Raw genomic sequence first — 18041 nt, 5'->3', positions numbered from 1 at the left:
AGAGTAGATGACCTCTCCAGGTCCCTTCCTGCCCTGCTTCTCTATGGCTCCCAGCCCAACATCGCCCCAGTGAAGCATCCCCTGGCCACTTCCTCCTACTCTGTGGGTGCTGACTACTTTCTCCCACTCTGGGTGCTGTATACTGAAACGGAGGCACAGTAGCTGCCTTGGAGAGGCCCTGACTGTACACCCAGGCCCAGTCTCAGGCTCTCAGTCACAAGCATGCTCACTGACGTGCACCCACAGTCAGTCTAAAGTGGGTATATTGCCTCATTTCGAGTAGCTAGTGAACGTGAAATAAGAACAAATGTTTGGGGGGTGCTTCATGGCTGTGTTCCCAAGTGCAGCACACAAGCAGCATCAACAAGCCTCTCCACCTCCCTCAGAACTCCTCCGTCCTTTCCACAATGCTGCTAAGACCACCTGGCTCCCTTGTTTCTCTAGAGACATCCTTTCCCAACTCAGATCCTTTTGTGGTTCCCTTCTGCTTCTGTATCCTATTCCATCTCTTTGGTCTGTTCTTTCAGGCCCTGATCTAACCACCTCCTACATCTCTGCATTCATTCCCACTTTGTCATCCCCTACCACACCCTATTCTAAATCCACTCCAAGCCTTTTTTAAAATAGCTGAGGCACTTGTACACATGACAATGTCACAATGTAAACGTGAAGAAAATTTCCCTTTGTGTGGCTTAATGGGATAAGCACATAAGCAAGTTTGGGAGGTTTTAAATGAGTTTGCATCATTACAAACTAAACTACATCCCAATGTAGTTTAACTTTCAACATTGCAACTTGGAACATTGCAGCCATTAGTCAGCTCACATTTGTTTAATGCAACCATTGCCACCATGTTGAGGGCTGTTTTGAAGCCTGTCCATCAATCTACCCATAGCCAAAGCAGGTGTGACTAATTAAGGTGCCACTTTCACTTCAGTTGGAGCAGGAGCTCTTCTTGCTGCTGCCCTGCTGTTCTCTTTGCCTCCCTAATCATACCTCTCTCCAACAGCTTGGCCAGGAGCCTGGCTGTGGTGCTCAGTACTTCTCTCCAAATCTGACAGTGTGACTCAGTGGGGAGCACTCCTGTATGTCAGCCAGAAGTTAAAATTTTGCACCAGGATATTCTAACCTCCTCTGAGGGTGTTTGGAGAGATGTAATGCTGTTGTAGTCTGATAATGAGCATGGAAAACAAAACTGAATGGTTACCTGGCAGAGCAATTAAACCGTGATTGATTCTTGGAAAAGCTACTTAATTTACCATTAGCTTGACCTATTATACCCCACATCTGTGCCAAGTGTCAGATTGGAATCCAGGGCTACCCTCCGAGACAAATACTCACTGACCTGTCCGCTTGTAACTTATTGCGTTGGGTAGGGTAAACATGTTGGTCTAGTCTTGAGAGCTGGGGATGTTGGAGCTGGGAGGCATCAGTCACACTGTGATCTGAATCCAGACTCTGATTTACAGTAGCTGGGGGCAGAGCAGAATCTGGCCAGATTTGTTTTTTCTTTAGCTCCACGTGGATCTGTTGTTTGGAAACCAGCCCTTGCTGTGATGAGAGCAGAGCACAATGCACAACTGTATATTTCATGTTTTGTTGACAGGCTGGACAGGGGGTGCACGGGACTCTAATCTGTAGGCAGAGAGCAACAAACAAAACATATATTGGTATCAGATAAGCTGTATCTCAGTCAGACTGCAGTTACAGCCCATCTCTTGCCACCTGATTGAGACTCTTTCCTCCTATGTGTGTATCTCTCTCCCTATGTTCATAGTTTGTGCATGCATCTTCCCTAAACACCCAATAACATCTTGCTGCTATTATCTACTGCCACTGTTTCACAGACTAGTGCTGCAGGGCTAATAGTTATGCATTCCGTCCAGCGGTGTTCGTAATGAGGATGAAGTGTGTCTGCTCTTAGCCAATTTTGTCTGTTTTGCAGCTTTCTCACTTTGATCTGCCTGTTTCATTCTTTTTCTCCAAAGCGTAGTGATGGGTAATAAGGGCCCAAATTAATCAGACTTACTGTAGAACCCAAAGAAATCAAATCTGGTTTGGAGATTATTGCATGATCTGCCAAGTACTGTCTTTCCCGGGGTCCATGTGTGTGAGTGGCTTTTTTTTACTGTTGCTTTCCCTGTAATCCATCCCTGGCATCATCATTAACATTATCATTATCATCTCAGTTGATTGGTAGGTGCTATGTGAGCCCATGCAAAGCCACAGTCCCTTTCCTAATAATCTTCATGTTTGCTGCAAAAAAATGTACATACATGAGTGCACGTGCACACACAGACACATATATGCCAAATGTACGTGTATTTGTATGTGTGTTTACAAGTTTCTTTGCAGTGAACAATGAAGTTCTTTAATGAAAGGGTTAAAGATAATTCCCCTTTCTTACAAGCACTGATCACTCCATTGCACGCATATGTGTACACACACATATGTTTGTGTGGATGTGTATGTTGCGCACACATTTATAATGGAGCGATCTCCGTACCTAAAGGACCTGGGAATTATGTTTAACCCTACAGCTACTATATCCTTTCCCCTCCACCTACCTAAGCTGCTTCTGTGATATCGGAGGTGTGAGGGGAATGTTCTAATCCTTTTGTATTACCGTGAGAAGCAGACTCTTTGCCTGCATTTTATTCTAGCTGAGCATAACAGCTGCGGGGGCCTGACATGATGTCCCTCAATGATCCACCTCCAGTTAAAACCCCAGCTGCAGAAAAATGATGAGATATGGTTTCTGTGGCTGTACTTCATGGTGACTTTGCATATTTATGAGACTTGTGGTAGGAAGGTCTTACTCCTCATTTCTCTCATCCTGGGGCCCATGTTATCTAGCTTTCTCTCTGCTATCATAAGAATATTGTTGAGAATATTTCTGTAGATCTCCCCCAGAGGAAAGATTGATGAGTATAACCTCCGCAGACTGAGTCAGCCCTTTCCTCAATACAGCAATTCCTTTCTGCAGTCTCACTGAAGCCACAGCTCTGTGGGAGGTCTCAGACCAGAAATGTTGAAGTGACCTTTTCCAGATTCTTGATCCCACTACAATGAATAAGGGTGTAACTTTCATGTGTAATTTTCTTCTCATTATAACACTGCTCCTGGGAGCCGGGTCCCTGAGGTGCTGAAAGGGAGCAAATAAGAGAATGTTTAATATGGTGGGGTATCTCACATCACAACCAGAATGGAAATCACAGAGTTAGCAAGGGAGAAAACCATGCCCTCCCAATACAAGAGTGATGGTGCTTTCATTTGGTGCTTTCTTGCTTTAAGGATCCCAAGCAATTGACCTTTATCACTCCTCTTGGGATGAGATAGGATTCTGCAGCCCACTTTCAAGGACTTTCTTAATACTGAGACTGTATTGTCCATCATTCTCTTGCTTACTCCCAATTTTACTCTTTGAATCATCCTCCCTTTTAGTGAGAGCATCTACATGAGATGTTTACTGTGGGGTTGCCTAATTAGTTCCCCAATAAAGTCTCCACAACTACATGTGCACCCCTATTAGGCCTCAGTAAGCGAATAAGTGCCACCATAGGTTAATACTTGTCAACACAAGTACCATCCTGTGGCGGTGTTATTTAGTGCACAGCAACTTGCATGCAGATGCTGACGGGGTTGGCTGGGGCATGAGGGTGCTTCAGTGCAGGAACCACTTGCTGGCTAGCCCTGCACTGGAGCTCCCTTGTGCCCCAGCCAGCCCCTCCACAGCACATGGAGCCGGATTGGAGTGGCACTGGGCTGGCAGCCCCCTGACAGCCAGGGTTGCTCCAACTTGGCTCAGTGTGCTGCGGTCCAGGGCACACATGTAAATGTGGCACATGGGAGCAATAAACTCTAGCATGAACTGCGCTGGAGTTTATTCAGTAGAATTAATTTCATGTGTAAATATGTGCAGTGATTGCAGATTGTTGACACTGTTTACACTGTTGCATGACCTAGCTAGACAGACGTTGCACCATCAATCTTTCCTTGTAAATCTGTCTCTACCTCATTTTTGTTCCTCTTCTTTTAATTCTGTCTAGTGAACCAACATCTTTCTAATAACAAGGGTCCCAAAATCAACATAATCAGCTCCAGTAGCATCACAGCTTTCTAAAAAAACCCCTGTCGCCTCCCTGATTTCTGACCTCATGCCTCACATTGGCCTTTTTGCTGCCACTATTAGATTGCCAGTCTTGCTGGCTGTCCATTGTAACTTCTAGGTCTCTTTCAGATATTACTTCTTCCCAAATCTTTCATTCCTACCTGGTTGCCTGTGTTTCAGATTCTTTTCACTTAGGTTTTTTCCCAATCCAGATTTCATTTTATTTCTTCCTTGTGTTTTTAATTTCCTTAGGACCCTTTGCATTGTTACTTTTCCCAGTATAGGGCCATATACAAATGGCATTGTTGTGTAGTTTACCCTCTTTTCTCAGACATTACTGAAGATCTTTAGATCCAGACCAGAGGTGACTGTCAGATATGCAATATCTACTAAACTTCGTCCTGCCATCATTCCTCAGCACCCTTCGCTCATGGTCTTTCACAAAGTTTTCAGTTCAAGTCAGTGATAATTTCCAGTCCACTTAAGCTTGAACTAGAACATTTTCATGAGACAAGTCTCCAAATGCGCAGGGATTAGTCTCTTCTTAATATTTGTTTCATTATTTTACTAGAAATATAATTTAAGTTTATAGGAAAGTGATGGTCAGCATCATTCATCTTTTCCTGAAAAGTGGGACCATATTCTATTCCATTTTCCCATTCCTGTCCTCCAAGCCCAGTTCTCAATGCATTGTGGAAATAACAGTCAGTGGCAAAATAAATGTATTATATCATTTCTTTAATATTAAAAAAGTTATTATCCAGGCTCCTATACATTCCTTAACCTGCCTTTATTCATAATGTATGTTACCAGATCTCTTTACTTGTTAGTTGTTCACAGACCACTTCTCAGGAACAGCAGCTAGGGTCTTATTTTAAGTCCCTCAATGATCAGGTAACAATCGTCCCTTCCCTTCCATGCACAGGGGCACACCCCCCTCCACCCCATCCCATTTCCTTTCTCTTCTGCCTGCTGCTGTCCCCAGTATCCCCAGCTGCCCCAGGGCTGAGGAGAGGCTCCAGAGCTCCTCCTGCCCTGCTCCAGCTGGGCTGCATGCAGAGCCAGGTTCAGCCACAGACAGCAGTGGCAGTAGTGACAGGCAGATTCCCTTCCCCTGCACCTGCTCCTAGTCTGGCAAGGAACATCCAGGGGGACCAGGCAGGGAGGAAGAGCTCACCCCCTGCTGTTGCTCTCCTTGGCTGAGTTTGGCTTCCCACAGAGCCCAGCTGGAGTCAGCAAAAGTGACTTGGGAGCATCTCTCTGCCCCTACCCCTTGGGCAGCCAGAGACAGCAGCAGCAGTGGGCTGGGGAGAGGAGGAAGGGAAGGTGAAGAAAGGGGAGGTGCTGTTGTATATGGAGAAGGGGGGTGTGGGGAAATTCTTACCTGATTTGGGGACTTCAAAAAGTCACCAGCTGCTGCTCCCATGGCCGAAGCAACAGAGAACAGTGTGTTTGTGTCACTGCACCACCTCTGAATCCACCCCTGAAGAGCCATGAACAATGTCTATGTTAAAATGGATATGCCTTAACGATGCAAGGTAGTGCTAAGGCTGGGGTGGGGAGGGGGAGGAATATATGAATTATTTCTTTTTTCTGCGATGTAGCTCAACTTTTATACACCTAGGGAATGCTGTCCTCAGGGAAGGAATTGAAACCCCACCGATAGTGATATTTTAAGCTAGATTCAACACTAGAAATTATACAGTAGGGAAAAAATCTTGCACTGGCTTTTGAGCTAATTGGGCTCTTCATTCTCTAGAGTTTTTGATTCATGCTTCTTTATTTAAATTTTCTTCTTGAGAGTGGAGTTAAAATCCAGTGATATGGCATGTATCAGACAGAGTGAAATACCACAGCCAGCCATATACCAGATAGATGTGTTTGCCTATAACGTATAATATACTTCAGAGAAAGAAATGTCTGGAATCTCTGAGAAGGAGGAACATTTTGTACTTCAAGACAAAGTAAGGTTGCCCCTTGATTTCTGTTTAGGAGACAGGTGCATGATGATGAACCGTAGTAAAACAGAATACTTGACTGTTAGAAGTAGCTAGGTAAGTGATTTCTTGTCTCCTAGGAAATTCATATATATCAACATTTGCTTTTATTCCCAGATGAGTTAGGACACTGAAATATCAAACAGTTTCCCAGAATGGAAGATTCCTAAATTTTTTAATTCAGAACTATAAAGGGGGGGAAAAAAACCTTATTATCAAACAAACATGTTTCAATATTCTGATATGGGGAAACGAATCATTTTAGATTGACATTTCAGAATTGTTTCATTTAATTTTGCAATCTCATTTAGATTTTACTGATAGAAGCTCAAAAAAGTTTGGCAAATCCACATTTTCCCCACAAAGCCACATTATCTGAAAGGAACTGATTTTTCACTGTTGTTAAAATTCCCTCAGTGCTATGCCTCAGTGCTAATTTGCAAACAGAAGTGCTGTCAGGGGCAGATCCAGGGGAGGATTGCACTGATGCCCTTGCACCCCACTTTGATTTCTGCTACACGCAAAGTTTAAAACCAGCTCCCTGGCAATGGCAACAGCATTTCTAGCCAGGCAATGCTGAGAGAGTCAGTTCATTTCATGGCTCATTATGATCAACTTGATCCCTTCTAACCTCTTCATACCACAGGTGTTAATGACCTTCTTTTCTTTTTAACGTCTTGATGTACCACCAATCAAGCTATTCCTTCTGCAGTTCTGACGTCTGTTAGCTGCTCGTGGTAACACAGCTTTAATTTCACAGCCCTGCAGATTGTTTTTAACTCACTTCAATAAATTCATATTTGTTTTTGCCTCAATCTTAAATGTAATAATACAACCCTAGGCCCCTAGCATTTTATTAAAGCTTCTAGTTTCTTTTTAACCAAAAAAAAAAATGTGTGTTATTTTATATGGCATGTTGCACCTCATACTCTCTGCATCTCCATTTTCAAAATTCTGGATCCACCCATGAATGCCATAACCTACACACAGAGCTTGTACGGGACAAAAAATTCCCTTTCAGTGTTAAGCTCCCTTATTTTCCTTTGTATAAAAAGTATTGATGGCAAACTCCTAGGCTAAGACCAAGACTGGAATGTAATTTAAAATATCCTCATGAAAGCTTTTCTATCTTTTTGGTCTTCTGTTCTTTCCCTCACTACCCCCCATTCCAGGCGTTAAAGAACTCTAGTCATGGAAAAGTAGGGCTAGAAGGGACCTCTAGAGGTCATCTGCTTCAACCCCTGTACACAGTATTCCAGAGGCATGACCAGTGCCAACTAGAAGGCCACTATCACCTCCCGTATTTTTCACCTAATGCTTCTATTGATGCATCCCAAAACCATGTTTGCTTTTTGTGCCACTGCATTATTCCTGAAAGTCATATTGAGTGTGAGATCTACCAAGACTTGCAAGTCCTTTTCCAGAGCCAGGTGTCACTCATTTTACATTTGTATTTTTGATTATTCCTCCCAAGGTGTAGCACCTTCCATATGTCCACACTGAACTTCATCCTGTTAGCTCTAGCCCAACTTTCCAATTTGTCAAGGTCCTTCTGAATTGCACTCACATTCTCCAACATGTTCACAATCCTTCCCAGTTTCATGCTGTCCACAAACTTGCTCAAGTAGTAAAGTTCCAGTATATGCTGAAGCCATTAGCTCAGTGACACTCTGTCCTGACTGGCTCAGGAGTCACATACGTAGTCAGTGTTAACAGCATATCCAACCCCTACGAGAATTGTGGCAAGCAATCTGCAGTTCAAAAGAAAAAATTACTTGTGCCAAGGTTAGTAGAGGTAGATAGCATGTGCATTTCATTACTCAAGGCTGCAGGAAAGACTCGCCTAACACACACAGTAAAAAAAAGTTAACCTCCTTAAGCACCTTTGATAATATTTCCTGTGCAGAAAAGCAGGTGATACATTGAAGAGATACTTGTGACTTGGGAACCACAGTCTGAGTATTGCTGAATTAGCTAAACCTACAGTGCCTGAAGGGCTGTAATTTATTGCAGCTCCTGCTAGTTCCGGATATCAGGGAGGTTTCCCAATGGATGTTGGCCTCATATCTACTCCAGTGCCATCTGTTATCCTTTGTAGCAACACACATTATGAGCCAGCATAAAGGATGCAATGGGCATTCTTGTCAGACTGTATGTTCCACTTTCCAGATACATTATAGATACAGCAAATCCTCTTCTCATTCCAGCCTGGATCAGATCATCTCATCACAGGGCCACATCCTTCTCTCACTATCAGTTTGTGACAGATGTACAAATCCTCAGTTATTGGAGACAGTGTTCGTGCCCTGAGAAAGGAGTTCTCATCATTGTTATTCTCTGTTGGGCAGCCAGATCCTGTCATTTCCCACTGGATAGCATCCTGCCATAATCTCTGTTGTGACTAGTAAACTTTACCATGAATGGTACAACTGACTCTAATTCTGCTTTGGGCTGATTTCTTGCACTCATTTCTTCTACCTTCTTTTATTCTTCAGGGTCACCCTCCTTTCAGCTCCTTCAAGCAATTTTCAGCAGAATGGAAAGTATGAGTGAGCTTCAAAACCCACTGCTGGCCAACAGCAATGGGCACCTTCATGGCAGCTACTCTTACCACCAGCATCACAACCAGGATTACCCTAGTCACCGCTGCCAGGGAAAACTGTACTCCTACTTCTTTCAAAACACTGGCACCGCCAGGACTCACCAGCTGCTGGATGCCAGTTCTCTGCAGCTGGCTGTAGAAGCATTGTATGGCCCCAACTTCATCCTGGTGAAGGATGAGGCTAACCTCAAAGCCAAGGACAAGGGGGAGAGCTGTGAGACAACCTTTGTGGAAAACAAAGAGGCACCCTCCGAGGCTCCAGACGGGCGAGAAGTACAAGGGCCATGCCTGATGGAGAGTGATATCAGAATCCAAACCGTATCCTATGAGGTAGAGGAGGAGGAATTCCAGGAATATGAGGTGAGCTCCTTTGGGGAAGAATATTTGGAGACTTTCCTGCTAGTTGTGTCCATCTGTCCAGCAGGATGGATTCTGCACAAATGACACTGCAAGGGTTAAACAGATAGCATGCACTTCCAGATGTTTACTCTGCATCACTAAAACACATACAGTTTCTTCCTTCAGTGCCTCTTGATGTGATTTTTGGTGGGAGACCCTTTTGGTGTTGCCATCGTGGTAGTTAAATGTTATCCTTCTGTGAGTGCCTGGCTGGCTGCCAAAGGTTTGTTCCTAGAACTCCAGTCCTTGCCCTGCCCAGCTGGGGTGAATAGCCTTCCAGTTACCCTCAGCTTTGCCACAAAGGTTCAACTTTTTATGGTTGGAAAGTAACTTGGGTTGGCCTTGAACTCATTCAAGACAGTGAGCCTTTGAGGGGTTCTAAAAATGTCACAGGATACCCCACTTTGTGTGGCAGATTAATACTATACTGTGCATGTTGCTGCATCACAAAACAGCAGATACTAGGGTTAGTTTTTCAGAGGGCCCAGGGAGCTCCCATTCTCTCCATCTCCATCCCTTCCCTCTACACCCCTCACTGTCTCTCTCTCTCCTTCTAGTCCCACCCTGGCAGCCTCTCTGGTACATCCAGTCTCCAGTCCCATGCACTGCCTTGCTCCTCATTTCTCTAGTTTCCTGTATTCAGTAGCTGCTCATATTTCCCTCCCTATCCCCTGAAAGGGTTTTACTGCTCAGTTCTCCCAGTCTCCTTCATGTTCTCCCATTCCTCTTCACCTCCCTTTCCATTTCCCTTATTTGCACCCCTCATCCTTCCCCATACCCAGATATTCACCTCAGTTTTCTTCCCTGCTATCCTATTTCCCATAGTCTCTTCTGTGTCCTCCCCTGAACCCTGCATTTTCCTGTTTCCTCTGTCTCTCTCCATGCTCCCAGTATTTCTATGTCTCATCACAATTTCTACTCTCCTGTTCCTAATCTCAGGACACCTTCCCTGCTGTCAATCTCATTGAGAGCACTAAGAGATGAGACCCATCTTTATAAGGGGCAGCCTCATTTTCCAGTGCTCGTGTGGTAGCAGTGGCGGCTGTCTTAACTATGGCAGCTGCTTCAGCGCTACCAAACATAATGGGAAACTGAGAGAAGAGCACAGTTTGCAAATTTGTGAGATGCTTAAAATATAAACATGACTCTTGTGATAAAATAATAAGCTCTTAAATCCAAGTTATGGCTGGTTACACACATGTACTCTGGGCCCACTCGGGATTTTCTCTGCAATGGAGAGACTGGGAAGAGCGTACAAGGCTCAGAAAGGTAGCACTATGTTGGGTGGATTCCCCAGGCCCTGCTCTAATTGACAGCTGTAGGCTTTCTCCAAATCCCATTGCTTAGATCCTGGCAAGATGCTCCTTCCAGACTGAAACATGGCTTTCCTCCTTTCCACATGCTTATGCCATGACAGGTACTCTCTAGGGCAAGATGTGCTCCCAATGGAAAGAAAAGTCCTGGAGACATTTTGCAGCGCACACACCTTGAAAAGATGAGGGAGGGCTCTTGCAACCTTGGGATAGGCTCAAATCCCTTTTCTTTACTTGCTAACCTGACTTGGCAGCCAATTGATTCATCTGATCCTAGTGGGAATAGGGTATTTTGCTAAACCTGACAACAGCCCATTATATCAAAGCCCAAGACATTTAGGTTTAAGAATGATTTCCAGGGAAATCCAAATTCCCCACCATGGACTTACTCTGGCAGGAAAATGAGAATCTACTTCGTTCGCTGAATTTTTGTCACAACCTTTTTCTCATCAAACCAACCCCTGGAGGTATAATATTTTAGAAACTCATTCCCTGAATTTGATGGTAAGAAGAGTATAAGAATATATAAAAGGGAAGGAGAGGAAAGGGAAGACCCTGTGAAATGCTTAGAGTGCAGGGCATGGGGGAGATCACTGCACAGATACAGGATGAGAGAAACCTTGGAAAACCCATAGGTAGGATGACATAACGGGGCAGCTCAGACTCAGGAAGGGCCTTCAGTAGTTAAGTGACCAAAGGTAGTTTCCATTGGTGGCTTTGTGGTGGTCTGTATTACAGTTATGCCCAAGCCCAAGCAGAGGCTGAAGCCTTGAATGGCCCATAGAGGTATAACTTGTTTTTTATCCCTATGACAAATCCCTCTAGGGGAAGCTTGAGTCACCTGAGGTTGGGGAAGAGCACTACATGTCTCCAGATCTTGATTTCTACAGGGTCTTTCCAATTTTTACAGGATGTCTTCATGCCGTATAGCAGGGGCAGACTCACTTTTTGGCAATCAGCCTGTCCCTCTGGACCATGAATGGGGAAAGCTTGCAATGCTTGGGCCCTCTCTGTGGCTGACAGTCCAGCACGTTCAACAATACTAAATCCATTTGTTTTCCAGAGTGACTCCTCCAGTGACAGTGAGAGTGAGGACCATTTCCTGATGCTTCCCCCACGAGACCACCTTGGTTTGGCCATTTTTTCAATGCTCTGCTGCTTCTGGCCTCTGGGGATTGCCGCCTTCTACTTCTCCCAAGGGGTGAGGAATCCTATCTCCTGATGTCTGCTTTCCAGTGCTACAAAAACTGGGCTATGCAATGGCTCTAAAACAGAAACCCTGTAAGCTAAATGAACCCACTAGGCAGGAACCAGACAGTATTTTGATATACAGGTACTCCTCACTTAACATCATCCCAGTTAACCTTGTTTTGTTATCACGTCACTGATCTATTAGAGAACATACTCATTTAAAGTTGCATAATGTTTGGTTATAATGTTGCTTGGCCGCCTCCTGCTAGTCGGTAACTACTGTGATGTAATTGGATTCACTTAACATTGTTTTGTCGCATTTTTCAAGAATGTAACTATGAGGTTAAGGGAGGAGCAGCTGTAGTTATGCCATGCCCACTGGTTTTGTTTCCAACCCCACCACCCATGAAAAGAGCCAGTATGCTAGGGCACAGCATGCTACCATCCATATCATGCAAGTGAACCGGACACTTCATGCTCACCTTACAGTAGAATTTCATTCTTCCACTGCAGCCAATGCTGGACAATTGCCCTGGGGAAACTAGAGGATTTGCCCTTGGATGCAAAGAGGCAATCCTTACAGTGCCATCCTTATAATACTGAGGGACCTGACTCTGTCCACATGTCAATAAAAGAGTCCTCCTGTGTGGTAGAATCTGTAGTCACTACACTGTGACTTGATAAAATCCTACACTATATCGCCCCCAGCTACAATTTGTATGCTTCTAGGAGTCACTAGATTATACCTTATCTCCTGGCAGATATTAACAGCTGACACCATTCCCAACAAATATTGCTGACCAGATCCAGCGCTGTAACTCCCTCAGAATCACAAGGCTTTGGAGACTGGGCACAGCAAAGAATCTGTTCTCTTGTTACTTATTATAAGGGTCCCTGTATTCACTATGTTTGTGGTAATGACCTCTGATGTTAACTTTAAAAAAATCCAGGCAATACTTTTAGTTCCTTATCTATAAGATAGGGATAATAATACTTCCTTATAGATTGCTGATTAAACCTTGAGACTAGAATACAATATTCTCCCAACTCAGTGTCAAATATAGTTTTTCTAAAAGGCCTTTGGGTTCATATTCCTATGTAAAAATTAAGAGCAACTCTACTGAAGTCAGTGGAGTTACACCAACAAAATGTGGTATACTTAAAAGTGTAAGTATTTGGCACAGTCCTAATTGTCCCAGGAGTGGCACAGTCATTTCACACATCATGCTTCCAAGCTGCATCCACCAGTAGGGCATCAGTGAGAACACGCATCCTGACCAGCTTAGGGAATGATACACAATAGCCTTACAGGCACATACTACAATGTCCTGGAAAAGAGGATAGCACGTTTTATCCAAGGTACTTTGGTAGGGTCACAGGAGAAAGCTTTCTCCTGGGACAAATGCAGCATCTATTTAAAAACTATGAGGAAAATCTGGCCCTGGATTTGTCTTAGATCAGACTGGCTAAGCTCTCACAGGCACAGCTAACATTTTGTTACTTCAGTGTCAGTCCAAAGTACTGTTAATTCACACAGGTCACTGGAGTTACTCTGGATTTACATCCTACTCGGACAGAATGTGTCCCAGTCTTTTGACAAAGTTACATGGAGATGGTAGAAAGATGAATAAAAGATCAATTATGTTACAGTTAGCTGAGTTTAGGATGCTGTGTCTGTGAGGGAAGGACAGTTGCCAGCCAATTAAAATTCTTCAAAGCAGCACCTCTGATTTGTATTTGTTTTTCTAATATCATTGCTGCAGCTGGTGCAAGATTATTGTCATTCAGCACTATTTATTGTTATTGCTGGCTCTTTGGACCAACTGTCTCTTAGTCCCATGTTTTCACACAGTGCAATGGGCCAGCATCCCCTTGGTGCTACTATAATACCAATAATAGAGAGTAATAATAACTCAGATTGTGCCTAGTGCTTCAGACTGGAAGTAAAAATCCCCAGCAGGAAGAGCTGGCAAGCTAATGGCTCCTCCCTCCCCACTGTATTACTCCCTTCCTTTACCCAGTGTCTCTCCAGAGAAATCAAGGAACATAGGAAATCAAATTTAGATACTGCCTTACCAATGGTCCCTGGTGCCTTGTCCATGACAGTAGCCAGTACTAGTTGCTTCAGCAGCAAGTGTAAATTTTTCTAATAGCCAATTATGAATAGGCTAATCCCTGCCAGTCAGTCAGTGTCTTATCCTATTTAATGTATCTTCAGCTATTCTTGTTATTCATATAATGTTGAATCCTCTGTATCCCAAGAGCATATGAAAGTGAGTTCCAGGGGTTATTTTTGCATTGTGTAAAAAGGCGTATCCTTTTATCACTTTTAACTGTATTCCATTTAAATTTCATTCAATGCCATTGTGCTCTTGTATCACAAGAAAGAGCAGTGATTGATTTACCTGCTGTAGAGCGTTCATTATTTTGTGTATACCTGCAGTGCTCTCTCTCATTTAATTCCTCTTTAAACTACAGAAAATGTCCTTTCTTAACCTCCCCACACAAGAAAGTCTTTACAGCACTCTAACTGTTTTCACTGCCCATCTCCTAAGTTTTTTATACATCTTTCATATCCTTTCTGAGCAGAGGTGACCAGAACTGAACACCAGATAAGGGTGAGCAGTCGCAATATGCAGTGTCATTTTCTATTTTTGGTATTCGTCCTTATCTCTTTCAATGCAATGTAGCCAGAAAAGAATACTTAAATTTACATATTCCTGATTAGTGGGCTCAAGATACTGCACTCTATTATCAATACATTATAACAACATAGTTAGTGTCTCTGAATATATGCGCCTCCAAGCATGCCATTATGAAATCATATCACCATCAGAGTAAAGTTCAAAAGTTAATAGAGTGACAAATGATGCACATTTTCAAAATCTGCCCAAGAGATGAACAAAGACAGCTCAGTCTACAAATATATGATATTCAAATGTTACATAGCAAGAAAAATTATGATGGGACTGTGGTGCCACCATCACTGTACCATGAAAGTGCAGTTTAAAAACACAACATGTCTGAATATGTTTGCCTGCACTGAAATGTGCTCACTCACACTGAAAACGGTTGTCTACACATACCAAATCTTACCTCTAGAAAACAGGCATCAAAGTAAAGGAGTATAGAAGGGAATACATTTTGGGAGTCAATGCTGTTCCCCTATTTTAAACTAGATAATCAGTCTCCAGAGGGTTTGTGTGACCTTGTCTCTCTAACATTTCAGATTATGTCAATAAACATTTACATATTGTCTTCTCTTTCCAGACCAGTAAAGCTGTCTCCAAAGGGGATTTCCACATGGCAAGTTCAGCTTCCCGGAGGGCTCTCTTCCTTGCTGCACTCTCTATAACCATTGGCACGGGGGTATATATTGGTGTGATTGTAGCACTGGTTGCTTACCTAACCAAAAGTGGCCATGTATAGCACAGACCTTCTTGCCAAAGCTCTTGCACTCTGTGCCCAATGGCCAACCATACTGGGACTCAGACTTTCATATGGGGCAATGGACATGATGCTTGCAAGGGCTATTGAATAGCTTCATCAGTGGTGGGACCTCGCCTGAAAGTAGACTACAGACCGTTTCCCATTCAGATGACCAACAGACTCTACTCTCCTTTAAACCTGGTGAACGACAGCCCCCTAGCAAAGAATTTGGTGTGGGCAGAAAGTCCTGGATTCTGAGACTGAGAAGATCATATTTCACTCTTGGAAGAAGGTGGAAGAGATATTACTGCTTCAGCTGCAGAGCCTGGTGCAGCCACTCCCAGTTTCCAAGACAATCTGCCCATGCTCTAGTCCTGCCGTGTAGAATTCTTCCACCTATGGTATCACAACCCTTATCTATCTTTGGGGCACATGGGAAAGAGCAGGAATAAGCCTGTAGGGATTTTATTTGTTGCTCATGCTTTTGGGAGATAAGAGTCACAGTCTCTTTGCAGAAAATGTTTGTCAGGAGCTTGCTCTTGTGCTAGGGAAATCATTCACTATCTAGTGCCAAAGGTCAGCCACTGCCCCTTGAGCTGCAACAAAGCAGAGCCTTCACTACAGAGCAAGCTCTGGGCTTCCCCCTGTGTAGACTCAGCAGAAAGTTCTGGACTCAGGCTTTATCCTTGTCACATTCTGCTGATCCATGGCTCAGCCCAGACTTTGAACGTCACAGTGTTAAACAAGATGATGAATATTTGTTTGATTGGTAATTACGCACACCATTTTACATGCTGACCCTGGTTGAGTAGGCTCTTGAGATTCTTCTATATTGTTGTTCTACAGCAACGAAGAGGGGCACACCAGTGCCCTGCCCTGTTAGATTATGTGAAGAGAGGAAGTTAGAGCCCCTGCTCCAAAAGCTTGCCATCTAAACAGACAAGGGAGGGAAGGGAAGCAGGAGCAGAGAGAGCTGAGTGATGGGCCCACAGCCACATGGCATGTCAGTGGCTGAGCTGGGAACAGGGCCCCAGTGCAGAAGGCTGTCCCCTAGATCAGGCTGCTTCATCTGCAACTTTGTTCCTGAGGGGGTAAAAAAACCCCAACAAAACAAAACACCAAGCATTGCCATTCTGGGGAAGCTACAGGGGAAAATGGTTCCCTCTGTCCCAGTGCTTCTGCTTCACAGGAAGCTAGCAACCCATCCCTCAGAACTAAGAGTACTAATTAGGGTGTGAACAAAAAGCCAGTGTTACATCTGTGTTGAGCAGAGCCTATGAACAAGGACAAAGTCCAGAGCAAGGAAAAAATATATATTTTGAATATGGAAAGGGAACAACCAGTAACGAAGGCTCTCCCTCCCCCAACACTGAAGAACTGGGCACTTCTACACAAGACCCTATGTCACCATAGCAACGAGCTACGGTGATGTAGCTTGTCGCTACAGCAATGTAGCTTGTCGCTACAGCAACACAGCACAAACCACGCCACCAACGCTAACTGCGCAGCAGCAGGGCTGGACACAGACATGGGTGAACCGGGCGGCTGCCCAGGCCCAAACAGAAAGGAAGCCCGAAAATGGTAGTTTAAAAACTATTATTATCAAAATCTCTGGTGAAGGGGGCCTAATACTAAAAGTTCACCCAGGGCCACCAGGAGTCTAGGTATGGTGCTGTGCAGCAGCAACTAGCTTGTTGATACTGCACAATAGGGTTGGAACAACACAGGTGCAGTCAGGTGCATGTGTAGACGCATCCACTGAGTGTTAAGCAGACCCTCCATTGAAGTGCCAGTGCCACTCATCCCAGCTTACATCCTATCATTGCTCATTTGTATAGTCAGTGGTGTGCCAGGTGCTTCAAAGACACATGTGAAGGCCAGGTCCCTGCCCCAAAGAGTTCAAAATAAAGGACTCTACCTCACCTTTCACCTTCAGCCCCACTCTCCACCTCAGACCACACACCTTCTGACCCCATCACTTCCATTCCTCTCCTTGACTCTTTTCTCCTTCACTCTCTCACTCTTGTTGTGCAGTGTGCTGTAGCCAGGCTCCCGACTCTCCCCTGGGGTTTCTGGGCACCTTGTAGCATATACTGTAAGAGCGGTGGCATGTTCCTTGATATGTGTATAGTTCAAATGTACATTTCATACTGAAGAAGCATGTCAGTATCTGAGATTTCTATTGTACTTGAGCCATAAAAGAAAGAAGCACATACCAGACCTGTTCAGAAGCTTTCAGAAAGTTCCCATTATGTTTTATAACATGAAAGAGTGAATAAAAGAATGGGAAACAGGAGACCATGTACTAATGAACTGGGCACCAAGGGGGTGAACTTTACAGATGGCACAAAACTACTTAGATCAGTAAAACCTGCTGATGCATGTGGGAAATTTTATGGAGGATGTAATGCAACTGGCAGCAGGGCAACACAGTAGGAGACTAAATTTAACTTAGATTACTGAAAGGAAACACACCTTTGGAATGATAAGCTACACTCCTTTGCATATGTGGACAAGCTCTGAACTTATAGTAACTTCTTAGAGGAGAGACTCCAGACTTGTCATGTTCAGTTTCTTCAGCATACCTGCTGAAATATTAACAATGAGTAAAAGTGAACCTTTCTGTGGAGTGAGTAAGGGAAGTTAGGCAAGTGGCTTGGGAGAGACTGGGGACTGCAAATCCCAGGGATGTACATCAGAAATTATTTGAATCAAGTCCTAGGTTGACTTGCATGAAAGACATGGAACTTGGAGCTGTTAAAAAATTCTCATTTACCATTTCCCCATTTGGTAAGACCTCGCCATTTTCTTTAGTCCCGATTCATAACAAGAAGAGTGGGGTCTGAAAGGAACTAAATAGAAAAAAAAAAAAAAAGATAAAGTAGGCATCTACTTAGTCTGGGTAGTCAGTGCCCCAAAAGACCATGGTGCCATAATCCTGCTTTGATTTAAAAAGAGAATGGACAATCTCATGACCATCAATAACATTTGAAGCCCAA

General features: G+C 43.9%; 1 protein-coding gene across 5 annotated transcripts in view; it reads left to right on the top strand.

Moving 5' to 3' along the window:
* The window catches only part of SYNDIG1L (synapse differentiation inducing 1 like), a 78605-nt gene extending 61267 nt beyond the window's left edge, over positions 1–17338 (top strand). For all 5 annotated transcript variants that reach the window (XM_019488700.2, XM_019488699.2, XM_019488701.2 and 2 more), the window contains 3 exons: positions 8604–9070; positions 11486–11623; positions 14884–17338. In XM_019488700.2, coding sequence (XP_019344245.1) covers positions 8645–9070; positions 11486–11623; positions 14884–15042 — 723 coding nt within the window. In that variant the 5' untranslated portion in view covers positions 8604–8644 and the 3' untranslated portion in view covers positions 15043–17338. The remainder of the gene's footprint in view (positions 1–8603; positions 9071–11485; positions 11624–14883) is intronic.
* The last annotated feature ends 703 nt before the right edge of the window (positions 17339–18041 follow it).

This window comes from Alligator mississippiensis, chromosome 2 (assembly GCF_030867095.1).
Source record: "Alligator mississippiensis isolate rAllMis1 chromosome 2, rAllMis1, whole genome shotgun sequence".
NCBI lineage: Eukaryota > Metazoa > Chordata > Crocodylia > Alligatoridae > Alligator > Alligator mississippiensis.
The sequence above is the reverse complement of the archived record's forward strand: the minus strand, read 5'-3'. Positions and strand labels throughout refer to the sequence as shown.